The following is a 13,255-nucleotide window of genomic DNA, read 5'->3' on the forward strand; positions in this document are numbered from 1 at the left end:
GTCGCAACGCATACCTGAACTAATTTTCAAATGCTGGTAAAAATGAGGGTCTGCCTGACAGATTTCTTCTGGTTTTGCTAAAAAAAGAAAACAGGAAAAACAAGACTTCTTACAGTCAAACATAATGCTGGTAATTGATGCAGCCATGATTTCTGCTCTGTAGCAGAAAATATCGAAGGAGATCGTCTGGCTGTCTCTTCATTTGCAGAACGAAACTATTGTTACTTGTGAAATTCTATGAAGCAGTTATTTTTCTTGTTGAGGCACAGGTGAACGCCGCACTTCGAGCATTTGTAGACACTCTGGCCCTTGCATTTATTGAACTTGCAGCGCTGCCGCTCACTGTCAGTCATTGGCCAGTGACCCACGGCATCTGACCGGACCTCCATGGTTGGAAGAGCCCGAGATGGACCCCGAAATCTCTTCTTTTGCAATTCCCTTTCCACGTCAGGTGACGGCGCTTCCCTCTTTACGCTGGAGATTTCATTGAACTGCATGCAGAGCGCTTGCGCCACTGACGTTCTGAAAGCAAGCAAGTCCTTCCGCTCCTTTTTTGGAACGTCCAGAGAATCACAGTCCCGCTGATACAACAGCCAGCTGTTCACAACCACCATATCGACAAAGTGAAAAAAGAACCTGTGGTAGTACTTCTTTGACCTGACCTGGATGCGACACGACGCAATTTGCGCGTTGAGCGCGTAGACGCCTCCCAAAAACTTGTGGTACAGACTAATGATGCTCGGGCATGTCACAAAGACGTTGTGTTTCAACTGTTTGTCCCATCTTTTCACTCTAGAGACAGAATGGGCACCGGGGAAATTGCTGGCAACGATCACTCCCTTACTGTCAAACCATTTGACTGCCCTCAATTCTGCACCGTCGAAGACGACCTTCTTCTCTTCGAACGTCCCTCTTCCCTTTTTCTTCATATCGGAGTCGGTGCTGAAACAGCACCCTTGCAGTTGGTTCTGCTGCACCGTCCCAAGCGCTGGAAGCCCCTTATTCGCAAGCGCAGCGAACAAATCCAAGGAAGAGAAGCAGTAGTCAAAATAGAGCAGATGATCGTCAGCACGCTGGATGGCTTGTGCGAGCTTCAGCACGATGTTTCCAGTCGGCCCAATGTCGGGTTCTCCGTGTTCAGCAGCGGTTTTGCCTGTAAATATGTCAAACGAATGCACCAGACCTTTTGTGTCACAAAGCACGTAGATTTTATATCCCCATCGATGAGGCTTCTTGGGCATGTATTGCTTTAGAGAGGATCTCCCTTTGAAAGGGACAATCTGTTCACCAATGAACAGCATTTGGTCTTGAGGGATAGCCTGAAATTTTTGCAGAAGGGAATCAACAATTGGCCTGATTTTGAAGAGCTTGTCCCTGTTGCTCGCCGCCATGTTGTTGTTGTCGTTGAAGTGAAGAAATTTTGTAATTTCGTCAAATCGGTCTCGGGAGATCACATCGGCCACCTGCCGTATTCGACAATCAGTGGACCAGTACATTCGTAACCTTGGCAAATGTATAACACTTACATACATCACAGTGCCAATAAACTGCTCCAGCTCACTGGGATCCAATTTCAGGGCACTGTTGGGATTTTCTTGTGCACAATACAGGTTACTTTGTTGCGAAATTGTTTCCAAAAGTTCAGCGTCGAAAAAGTCTCGGAAGTACTGAACGGGTTCTCTGATTTCATCCGCATCTGGAAGGGTGCCTTGCCAGACAGGGTAGTGTTTTGCAGAGGTCTGCTGTTGAACAGAGTCCCACCCGACTTCCTGCCATTTTGTCGAAGCAGCGGCCGACACCCTTCTCGTCGTAGCAGCGCTGGTGCGCGCAGGTGCATCGTCAGTCCAGTCAGGGTCTTCGTCGGCGCTGCTGTCGTCACTTGGCGTTGCTCTGTTGTGCTCGTCGCTGTCGCTGACGCTGTCGCTGTCGCTGAGGCAGCTGTCGTCGCTTTCAATCGGCGGAACGCCGTAGAAAGGTGATGTGTCCATTGTAGCTTTCTGAAAATAGAGGGCAGACGTAATTATAAATCAGCAAGCTATTTTAATTCTGTTTTGCAGTTAAGAACACCTAATTGGATCCACCGCCACACGTTCTTTCAGATTAAGTCAAATGTTTAATCTTGGAGTTAGCTTACCCAGAATTATTTCTATTTATAAAATGCAAGTATGAGAGAAGATTTTTTTTTCGTAGCATTTTTGTTAAATCACTTAGTTTGTGTACAGTAGGGCTATGACTATAAACAGTTTCAGTTGAAACCAGAAGCTTGCATGCATTGATTAAAAAGCCATATAGACCTTGTTTTTTACTGTCTGAAGTTAAACCTGGCTGGTTCATCATCTTTCTGTGTCCTAAAAATGAATGTGTTTCTGAATGAACTCAGAGGAAAAGATTTTAATTTTTGGAGACATGTTAATTCATAATGTGAACCCTTTTTACGTTTGAATAGATAAAGGCAAACTCGAAAGCTTGAGAAAACCATCCCAACTGGGCAGCACGAGCGTTTTGTGGTGGGAAGCGTTTTGCTGCAGGAGAGACTGACGCACTTCAGAAAATATGAAGTAAGAAAATTGTTTGGAAATATTGAAATAAAACCTCAAGACGTCAACCAGGAAGTTAAAACCCAGCCACAAATGTGTCTCCTAAATGAAAAATGACCCTAAGAATAAAACCGAATTTGTTATAAACGAGAACGTCACTGTTTTGGCGCGGGCATTATGAAGCCCTTTTCAAGTGATGTAGTTTAAAAGGAAATTTTTTCCAAATGCCAATGAATTGTACTGAAAGTTAAAAAGAAATTTCTAAGAAATAAAATTCTTATAATTCCCACAGTATGAAAATAGAAATAAATAATCGTGGTTATTCTAACTGATCTAAACAAGAAGTGGTTTGATCCAACGTCAAAGGATGGGGAAAAAATATTTTTATACAGTGTGTGACGGTATCACAATCATAATTATTTAATGGGAGCATATGACGTAGAACATAGACCTGTTAAAATATTACCTTTTTCAACTATGATGCATAATTTCAAAACTTATCTGACCTTATAATTCTTTAGTAGTGAATTATACTAGATATCTATCCAGTATAATTCGACTGAAATCAAATATGTTAGGGGTTGAAATATGAAAACTAGAAAAGTCTTCTCTTTGTTTGCATCCCGCAAAGTGATATTACATTTTTACCTTTAATTTAGAAGAAGTTTTCTAAATCTCTAAGGTTGTGAGGACATCGCTCGTCGACAGTCTTCTCTGTAAAATTCCACACGCTTAATTTACTCAAGAGAAACCATTATTTTTGTTGATTTTGAAGCAAATCCACCGTGGTCAGAGATTTAATCAGATCATAACTGATTCTTTTACGAGGTTCTGGTGATCATTGTGTTATGTTGATATATCAGGAAGAAAAACATATTTTTTACAAGCAGTGTGTAAACACCAGGGTTTCTATTGTGTTACATCAAAATACTATTCATTTGCAGCCATTATGGTCTAATGTAGCGAAAGCGCGATAAATCAAAATGGACAAATAACTCCGAAAATCTATGTCACACATACCTTATTCCGACATACCAGCAGTAAAAAAAACCCATAAGTTGGTAGGTATTTCTAGAACGGCACAATTTACCGCGAATTAGGATAATTTGCAGAATTTTGCAGCCAAAATCCCTGTGGTCTCCCGAGTAAACACTTCCGCTATCAACAACCGGATGTACTTTATTCATCGACCAATAGAATTAGACAAAAATTGTCTCGTTGTACGTCAACGTTGTCGCCATATTGTGAGTGCCACAGTTCATTTAAAATGTAGTTAAAACATTCACATATTTCTTTGCAATATTATCAGAAAGACTGTTTTTTTGAGGATATATGAATATTTTACAATATAATTTCACGTCTCACAAAGCAGAGACATTGCTTGTTTGATGTGTAGGTAAAATACATGGACAGTCATATGAAAAAAAATACTATTCCATTTTTTCTGGGGAATTTTTGCATCTTAATTTCAAGACTCATTAATATTATATTACTAATGTTATTCGTTTTAATCGCACTCTACCTTGTTTAGGTTGTTAAAGTAAAAGTTAAACATCTGTGTTTAACTTGTAAACAAAGATGTAGGGCACACGCCTAAGCTTTGGCTATTTTATCCTTTTCAGTTGAAACATGAGTGACACTTTTGCTAGATCAAGTTTCTTTAGGTAAATCTGTGACCACAGTTTACAAGAAGCTGGAATTGTTTTAACCTGTCCTAAGTTTAAGTTCATTTTCATTTTCTGCTAAATATTGTCCGCATTTATTTTGCCAAGCAGATTTAACTAATGCAATAATTTTTGCTCTAGTAGTTCCTAACAGAATTCAAGTTGTTATTGTTTAATTTGTTCTGAAAATGGACCATAATCATGGATACCACTACTTGTTTTTAACTTTGTTGACATTTAAACATGTATCCTTGGAGAACGTTTCAGGCTTCCATGCTCTTCTCATTGCAAAGAGGCTCCTTGTTGTCCCAACACTTTTGTTTCCAACTGAACTGATATTCAACAATTTGACCTTCTTTACAGAAAATCAAAACAATGTGGTAAGTAAGAGTGTTAAGTGTTACTTTTCACAGATCAAATCTGAAAAATTTTAATCAAATTCACCATTTTCTCTTGGCAGTATTTCAGGTAAAACTAAGTTATTTTTTTGTGCATTTTTTGCTTTTTTTATGTCACAGGAAAAATAATCCAAAGATGGATTGCCTGCAGGAATCAGAAGGTAAACTGACTCTCCCTGCCCTGGCTGACGGTATAAGTCTGTCATACAACAAACCACGAACTCAGAAGGATCACTATGTGAAGCTGAATGAAATCTTCTTCACCCTGCATAGCAATAATATTGCTCGGGTAAGGCCCAACTGCTGAGCCAAACTGCTAAATTTTGGGTTGTTTTGTTCTATAGCATAAATTGACGTGCCTTTGTGTCACTAAATTATTGGGACACTGTAGCTCAATAATTCACCCGGTCATAATTTTTGTTGGAGGTTTCTTGATTTCAGGTGTATTTCCATTTTGTCATTGAAGGTTCCTTTGTCTATTCGTAACACCATGGGACATTTCACATCCCGCCACATGGAGGTCAGCCATTGGCAGGCCCATATTTATGAGTTAATCCGGCGGATAGAAAGAGAAATCATCTGTGTGGAGCAGGTATCTGCGTCAGCAATCAAACACTCAGAGAACAAAGGCGGACTATTTTCTAAAGTTGATTGTGCCCTCAGGCGAAAGACACGGCAGAGCACTGTCTCCAGGAGAGACAGCTGTACAGTCAGCTTATGAGTGACTGCGTGGCTCTCAGCAGCAGCCTATGTTCGGAGGGAATGAGACAGGACCCGGTCTTCCTCAAGCTGAAGAAAGAGGAGCAGATGATCAACGAGAGCAGAGAGGTGCTGCAGAAGCAGATCTTCATCCTACTCGACAAGCTAAGGTCAGACATGAAGAGAAAAGTCTGAATTAATCAGAATGGCGCACAAGTTAATCTTCAGTAGGACGATTAACTTTAACTTTTGTTTTTCTGTTGCAGCGCTCTGAAGGCAGTCCGTTCTCGGCTGCTGCATGATTTTCAAGACAAGGTCGAAGCCATCAAACTCACCACCAAATGTATCACCTTTGAGGTGGACACCCCATGCTCTCACATACCTGCTCCCTCAATCAAACCAAACCATGTGAGCTATGAGACGTGGCTATCTCACTGCCAAAACCTGAAGCTGACAGCTGAAAACCTGCTGAAGGACTCGTCCGCCTGCAGGGCAAACCTGATGTTCCTCCTGGCAAATGTAAGAGCAAGTCACATCTACAGCTACTGACAGGAGTTTACATGCATGAATCATAGCCAGAAATCTCTTACTCTTTTTTTGTTGTTGTGGGGGGTTCAAACTGCATTTTTTTAAGGGAATAATGGCAGTAAAGTTTATATATTCAATCATTTTCATCTATGCATTGGGTCAAATTTATGCACAGAGGCTGAAATGTAGACACACATCCTCAATAACCTTTAGATAAATGTTCTTTAGCAAGTTGCAGAGACACAAAATAGATGTATTATAGTTGTGCTCAGGATTTACAAAAAGCCTTTTCTCAACATACTTGGTCCTGCTGCTGCTTGTTTCTGATCATTATCATGTTGGGTCAAAGTTTCCAGTTCTTAATTATTGATTAGAGATGCACCAAAACAGTCACCTATGAAGCATGCTTTATAGGTGACTGTTCCCAGCATACCTCTTGTCTTTGAGCTCAGATAGCTCTGTTTCTGTCCCCTTTGACCACCATAACACCTCCGTGAAGAAAACATTTTCCTTGTCCAGGTGAGAAGTTCTCAGGCAATCCCAAGTTTGCATATCGCCATGTTCTCAGTCCATGTTAGTTCTTAAAATATGGCGACTACTTTGGAGTCCATGGCAGACAATCTGTTTCAATAAATGTTAACAATTATGCCAACTGTAAGTTAAACATAAATTAACATTTCTCCACACAATATGTGACATTAATGAGAATCATATTCATTTTATTGCCATTGCCAGTAAGCATTTTGATGTCCTGGATATTCTTCATTAAAATTACCAAAATAATTACTGTGCTAGGGTCAGTGATATTTGTTAATGTCTGTCATCTTTCCGACGATTGCAGCTGAAAGATGCCTACGAGCGCCAACGCAACAGCACTGCAGAAGCTCTCAGGAGGAAGATCCAGGAGCTGACCAAGCTCCAGGATTCACTGAACTTAGAGAGACAGAAGGTCAGCATGCTGCAACTTTTCGCACAATCTCACAGCATCTCAAGCTTGGTCATTTAACTCCTTAATTTGTCTGTAACCTCCAGATCCTGCAAGAGATTTCTGATCTGAACAAAGACATACAGAGACTGCTCCAGCATATTCAGAACTGTGAATCCAGGCTGCACCAGATCACCCACCTTCTGGAAATCCTCAACCAGAGACCCCGATTTGAACTCTGCCTGGACAATGTAGGTGCTGCAGCCTGAGGGTTGTAGTTGTATTATTAGACTTTTTTTTCTTCTTCTTCTTTTTGTTACAGCTCAAACAAATCATAACCGGGTTTTTCCTCGTCCTTCTTTTAGCCCCATAACGCTCTCGTTCTGGAGAGACAAGACCTGGCAAAGATGCTTGCTGGTCTTCAGTCGGTGCTGCAGCTCACCCAGTAAGTTCTCTTCCTCCCTCAGTAATCCGTCTGTCACCCAACTTTCTGACTGACCCTCCTGTTGCCGTCCTTCACAGGCAGAACCTGGCCGTGGCACAGAGACATCTGATCTTTGTGGAGGAGAAACTGACGAGAAATGCTCAAACGCTTGACGTGGCGCGGAAGTGCCAGGCCCTCCACCAGAGCTTCAGGCTGGCGGTCGACACATCTGTGGTTCTGGGTAACAAACCCAGGCTTTGCAGAATCACACAGAGCTCCAGCCCTCACCCAGACATGCAGTAGATGCAGCTGCTGCTGCTGCCACCTATAGCCCTGTTTTTGTGGCACTGCCAATAAAATGCCTAGCACTATTTATATGAACTTGTTTTCTTTGAGGGTCCGTCTCTGTTGGGGTTTAGAGAGAAATTAATGGTTTAAAAAAAAATAAAAATCTGCATTGCTTGGATTATTTGGAAAGGAAATAAAAAAAGTTGAGAGGCAAAACTCTCAAATTAGTGAAGAATGCTCACATATTGTATTTTAATACTCATCAGTCATGTGCAAATAAAAGTGAATTATTTTTTATGTAAACTGGCTTTAATTTGCTTCTGTTACATGAAGAATAAAATATAATTAAGCAATCAATAAATCATTGAGAGTCTACTTTTATAATATATGAAGAAATTTGTGACCAAAGCAAATTAAAATTTCATTTTGTCATCCAGGTCTAAGCATCTTTAAAATACAATGATATTTCCTAATTTACAAATACAAACTAAATGTCACTGCTATTTCCCCCTTTAAAACAAACAAAAAATCTCAAAGTAACTAATGTGAAGTAATAATTTTCCTTTTTCTTTTTTTTTAAATGAATGTTTTTGTTTGTTTTCAACATTCAAATATCAACATGCTGTTTCCACTTTTTAAAAATCTTTTTTCAGGCAAAACTTTTTTTCAGGAAATGTGATTCCTATGTTTTTGACCTCCGTAGAGGCTTGACCTGCAGTAATTACGTGTAACCTAATTACGTGTAACCTATCTCCAGAGATGTTTTCGCTGGTCGCTCTCTGTTTGTTCCTGGGTATCAACCGGGTCAGATTTATTGTAGCAACGGGCCCTAGCAACGGGTCGGGGCCATGGAGACAGAGAGTGTGTGAAAGCATGCAAGACGGGTAATTGTATACAAACTGGAGGGGTGAAAACGCGACACATTTCTCATCCGTCCGCTTCTTGACCTGCCAAAGATGGGATGTTCAAGCTCCACGAGCGTCGTGGTTCACCCGCTGGCGGAGGCGAGCCAGGACGAGGTATGCTCGGTGTTTCCACCTGCTTTAATGGGCTCAAACTCTGGAGAAAGTAGCCGCTCTTTACCTGCAGAGGTGTTTGAAACTGTCAGTCGTTTGAGTTGAATTGCTGTGTGCCAGCTGTTGGAGTAAATAAATAATAAAAAAAAAAAAATTAAAAAAAAAGAAAGGCTGTGCTCACTTAAATGTCGCCCAGCTTACACTGTAAAATCTGATAAGTTGATAAAACTTAAAAAAAACAAAACAAACATAATTACGCTGACTTTGCTTATGTTATCTAAAAAAAACGTCACTGGCTCACCTTTGTAGTATAATCTTTGTTATTTTTTTGTGGATTGATTAAGGTGTTTGAATTTACTTATTTCTGTTTAAATGAATTCCTCTTGTTTCACTTGAGTTATGCACATTTATATATGTGTAAATTCTCATCATTTATTTTTTAGTATGTACGTTTACATATACATGTCTGTGGGTGCATATACATATGTAAATGTATTGTAAGTATGTATATGTGCATGTGTGTGCATGTAAATGTTTGTAAATGTGTACGAATATGTATTTATATATACAAATATACACAAATTTATATATACAAATCTATTATATATGGAAGGGGAAAAAAAATAATATATATATATATATATATATGCACTTATATTTCAACTGTATAATATAATATATATTGATATATTTGCACTTATATTTCTAGTTTTGCTTATATGGTGTTCTTTCTACACTGTACTGTTTTTTATTCTGTTGTTTTTAATTTCTGCTGCTTTTATTTTGTTCTGTCCACTTAAATTTCCCACCTGTGGGACTAATAAAAGATTTTCTGATCTTTATTCATCTTTACACTTTCATTGCTTCATGACAGCATCAGTAAAAACTTTCAGAAAGTATAACGATTACTTTGCAGAGTCCTGAGTCGTAATTTTCTCTCCGTCTCTCCTTTTTTATCAGGATGAAGCAGGATCTAAATCCAGCGGACGTAGCGGACGTGGCGACTCAGCCAGGTCAAAGGGCACAACGGACAGCGGGGTCATGATGGAAAACAGAGACCATCTGGTGTTACCTGGAGGATTACCAAATAAAATCCCCCTTGAACCGTCAGAGAACCTCAGGGAATGTGTTGCACCAAATGGTGAGTTTCAGTTGCAAACAAGCTAAAAAAAAAAAACAAAAAAAAACTTAACCTCGTCATGTTGTATGGAAGAGGAAAAAAATTACACTTTGAATTGATTTTACTTCAGATGCTGAGTCGGACTTGCTGCAGGATGATGTCACAGTACAGGGGCGTCCCAAGTCCATGGAGATACTGGAAGAGCTGTGGAGTCAGGGCATCATCCCAGTGGGACAAATATGGGAGAAAGACAGTGGAGCTGCCTACTGCATCATGGTGGGAGCCTCACTTTCTGTGGCTGAAAAGATAAATTTTTACCTGTTTTAATGTTAGAACTGGAGTCATACCTTTGATATGTCTTGATTGGTCAGTTTTAAGAATTTCCTACTCATTTGATGTCATATGATATTTTTAGACTTTTATTGTCCCAAAGAGTTTCAACTGAGTTCCCTTTAAAATACAAGCAAAAGCAAAAACATCTCAAATTAATCTCAAATTTCAGTCAAAATTCAAAACAGAACCATCATATATTGTTAAACTTACACATTAGTGTTTCGTATGATCTCATAAAATTACTGTTCAATTCCTTTTAACAGGAGGTAAGAAGTGTTTCATATCTCATCAGAAATGTTGTAATTAATTAATAAGGTGTTAAAAAATAATCAAAATCCAAAATTTTAAGTGTTTCATATTTGTCTTTTGTTATGTCAGGGCAACATATTTTTTATGCTAAACTTAACCAGGGTGACACAGAGTCGCGCCACACTTTAAATGTTAAATTTTTCCTGCTTTTATTCCAATTACCTATAACCTTTATCATGTCTATCAACAGGTCCAACTTTATAATCAAGATCAATTCTGCAGGAAAAAAATAAAAGAAAGTGAATGAAGGCCAGGATTAAGTAAATTTTGAGTTAAAACAATTTAGAAATCACACATTCAAGGTGCATAATAGCCTGTGAAGACTTGCCTTTATTTACAAAACTTTAGGAACTAGAGTTGGACATAAAGTCATTGTTCCTGAACGCATCAAAACGTTTGTCAGCAACATGACTTTAAAGGCTGCAACATGCCTTGAGTGTAGAAGGAGGTACAACATTAGAAATAAACCTGTAAACTGCATTCCAGTTGCTGCAGCAAAAGTAATTGTAGCGAAAATGTGTGTTTGTCTTATTAGGACGAATCCAGCCGTGTCACTAGAAGACTTCCTGCCAGGTTGGAGTCACTGAAGGCCAAAAAGGTTCAAAGCCACAGCAGAGAAGAGTTTGATGAAAAAATGAGGCTGGCTGAGGAGAGACGCAAGGTGGAGTGTTTGGATCAGTGTTAATGTCATGTGCTCCTGACACATTACAACCGCAAACCTGTTTTATAGGTTTGTGTAACTCATATTTGTGAAATGTCAGAAAAAGGGTAGATGGCTTTAAGACAAATTTCACTAATAAATATAAGAAAGTGTTGGATACCTCTGTTTTGAGTCCCTCTGAGGCAATACTCAGTACATATGACCTTTTACCCCAGCTAAAAGGAGTACATTCTATAGCATTGCACTTCTGCAGACTGGCTTCACTTCTTTCTGTTGGATTTTGAAATCATAGAATATTGTTGTGTAGCCTCCAGGGTTCGTACCGGTGCTTGAAATCCTTGAAAATGCTTGAATTTTGGAAGATTTGGAAAGTCTTTAAATGTTCTTGGTGCTCAAACTGCAGAGTTTGGTAAATGTAAATCGGAGGGCGTTATTTAAAGTTGAAACAAGTTACTTGAAGATAACAAAAAGGCACATACACATTTTCTCTCTCTGTCTGAAGTTGAATTTGATAAAAATGTATCTTGTTTCAGGTCAACAAAATTATTTCTATTTGCTAAATGCCAGAAAACATATTGAGAAAACTCTTTAGAGATTTTATTGTAACTTTATCAGAGCAGTCAGGGTTATAGGGTGTATGTGAGAGAGACGTTTCAAAACATAACATTTTATTATATTTTAGTGTATTTTGTCCGTACTGTAGAATATAGAATACTACCTCTAGTTATCACTGTGGTAGTAAATTATGTCATAATTGTGAATTGGAATACTCTATTTTTAGTTCATTTGCATTGCTTTTATCTTCAAAATTTGAAAACTCACCTTGAAAATGCTTAAAAAGTGCCTGAATTTTACTGTGGGAAGGGTGTACAAACCCTGAACATAAACTTTTCCACAACTTATCGTTGCTCAATAATGATGCTGTTTTTTTAGTGGTATCGGCATGAAGGGGGGGTGTTTTCACATTTTTATTTGTAAGAAAAAAAAATTCCGCAGTGTATCCTTTTCCTGCCATTTCATAAATAACTTCGAAATTTGTGGTTTTAAAAAAAAACACGGAAAAGTTCATTTGTCTCATTTCTCGCTCACATAAAGATCTGCTCCTTCCGTCGTCTTTTAGATGAAGCAAGAAGAAATGAAGAACCGTTTAAGGACAAACACGTCGCAAGGTCGACGACCGGCTCCCGTCTCCAGCGCCGAGGAGGAAACAGACTCGACCCTGAGTCCTGTGGAGTCGCTACAGCTCCCAGCAGCCAGCGCAGCGTCTCCAGCTTCTGCGCTCCACGGCGAGGCCCCACGCAAAGCAGCCGTGGGAGGAGAGTGGCTCAAAGGGGCTGAAGGAGACAGCAGGGAGTGGCCGGAGGGAAAAGACGAGGGGGGAAAAACGAGGCAAGGAATGGAGGAGATGGGAGAGGAAGGAGATCACCTGGAGAGAGGTGGGACGGAGGAAGAGGAGCTGACTCAGGTGGAGGAGCTGAGGCCAGGCGAGCTCCTCGATTCTTTAGAGGAACTGGAGAGTGACTCCAGCTTTCAACGTGCAGAGGACAAGGACGAAATGTTTTAGTTTATCCCATAACGGAGCCTCCAATCAGCGCTTCATAGGAGAGGACAGGAGAGGAGGGGAAGGCAGCCAAAGGATTTCATTTTGCACATTCACAGAAGATGTTGTTGGCCACATGGATCTTATTAAACAAATGTAAAAGGGCTAATGAACTTTGTTTTTACTGGACTGTAACGTTGAGCTCACCTTAAAAACTGAATGAGTTCTTGTTAGAGTTTCGTTGACGTTTTAGAAGGAGGTCAAAATAGAGCAGTTGTTTTGTTCAACACAAGGTGGCGTTGTTTCAGTGAATAATGCATGTTTTCCGCTCACTTAAGTAACGCCATTAAATCTGTAAAATAGACTATAAAAGGGGGGAGGGGAGGATTTTAATCTCAGAAGATGCAAGGTTTATTTCTGAAGTATTCTAGTAAACATACTGAATAGTTATGAGTCTAAATATTCAGATTTTTCAGGAAAAACAAATCAAAGAGTGCTTCATTAATAGTTTCAGGAATAAAAACATATTTTACATTTTAGCTTTGAAGGACGCGACAGGAGGTGTTGTGTCCAAACGGATGAAGAAGAGATTTCGAGTTTCAAGCTTCTCTCTCCTGTTTGTCGTGATTAAACTCAATAAACCCAAATCTCTTGATTGTTTTCTTACCACGGGGAATTTTGTATTATTTACTTAATCTTGAGGCTAATTAAGCTCTGAATCAATATGTTAAAATTATGATCCTTGTAGAGTTAAATCCATCAAGAGAGTCAGCCTAAATTAGAGCTGTTTGTCTAAATCAACTCCATGTTGTT

General features: G+C 39.4%; 3 protein-coding genes across 4 annotated transcripts in view; 2 read left to right on the top strand and 1 right to left on the bottom strand.

The window, feature by feature from the left end:
- LOC122843292 (piggyBac transposable element-derived protein 2-like) overlaps nucleotides 1–3,754 on the bottom strand; it is a 4,642-nt gene extending 888 nt beyond the window's left edge. The window contains exons 1-2 of one of the 2 annotated variants that reach the window (XM_044137941.1): nucleotides 3,558–3,754; nucleotides 1–1,997 (exon numbers count right to left, since the gene is read on the bottom strand). The exon at nucleotides 1–1,997 is cut by the window's left edge and continues 888 nt beyond it. In XM_044137941.1, coding sequence (XP_043993876.1) covers nucleotides 222–1,988 — 1,767 coding nt within the window. In that variant the 5' untranslated portion in view covers nucleotides 1,989–1,997; nucleotides 3,558–3,754 and the 3' untranslated portion in view covers nucleotides 1–221. Of the gene's footprint in view, nucleotides 1,998–3,185; nucleotides 3,222–3,557 lie in introns of those variants that run through there. The other variant, XM_044137942.1, reaches the window with a different exon arrangement.
- A 710-nt stretch (nucleotides 3,755–4,464) lies between these two features.
- On the top strand, nucleotides 4,465–7,550 carry LOC122843293 (tektin-4-like). The gene is made up of 9 exons (XM_044137943.1): nucleotides 4,465–4,581; nucleotides 4,720–4,888; nucleotides 5,066–5,191; nucleotides 5,263–5,468; nucleotides 5,565–5,817; nucleotides 6,668–6,775; nucleotides 6,859–7,002; nucleotides 7,117–7,196; nucleotides 7,274–7,550. Exons 1-9 carry the CDS (start codon nucleotides 4,577–4,579, stop codon nucleotides 7,476–7,478), a joined length of 1,296 nt encoding a protein of 431 aa, XP_043993878.1. The 5' UTR covers nucleotides 4,465–4,576; the 3' UTR covers nucleotides 7,479–7,550.
- A 578-nt stretch (nucleotides 7,551–8,128) lies between these two features.
- stmnd1 (stathmin domain containing 1) lies at nucleotides 8,129–12,607 on the top strand. The gene is made up of 5 exons (XM_044137944.1): nucleotides 8,129–8,482; nucleotides 9,440–9,620; nucleotides 9,730–9,875; nucleotides 10,777–10,902; nucleotides 12,023–12,607. The coding sequence occupies exons 1-5, from the start codon at nucleotides 8,420–8,422 to the stop codon at nucleotides 12,464–12,466; spliced, it is 960 nt and encodes a 319-aa protein (XP_043993879.1). The 5' UTR covers nucleotides 8,129–8,419; the 3' UTR covers nucleotides 12,467–12,607.
- Nucleotides 12,608–13,255: the final 648 nt, after the last annotated feature.

This window comes from Gambusia affinis, linkage group LG14 (genome assembly GCF_019740435.1).
Source record: "Gambusia affinis linkage group LG14, SWU_Gaff_1.0, whole genome shotgun sequence".
Classification (NCBI taxonomy): domain Eukaryota; kingdom Metazoa; phylum Chordata; class Actinopteri; order Cyprinodontiformes; family Poeciliidae; genus Gambusia; species Gambusia affinis.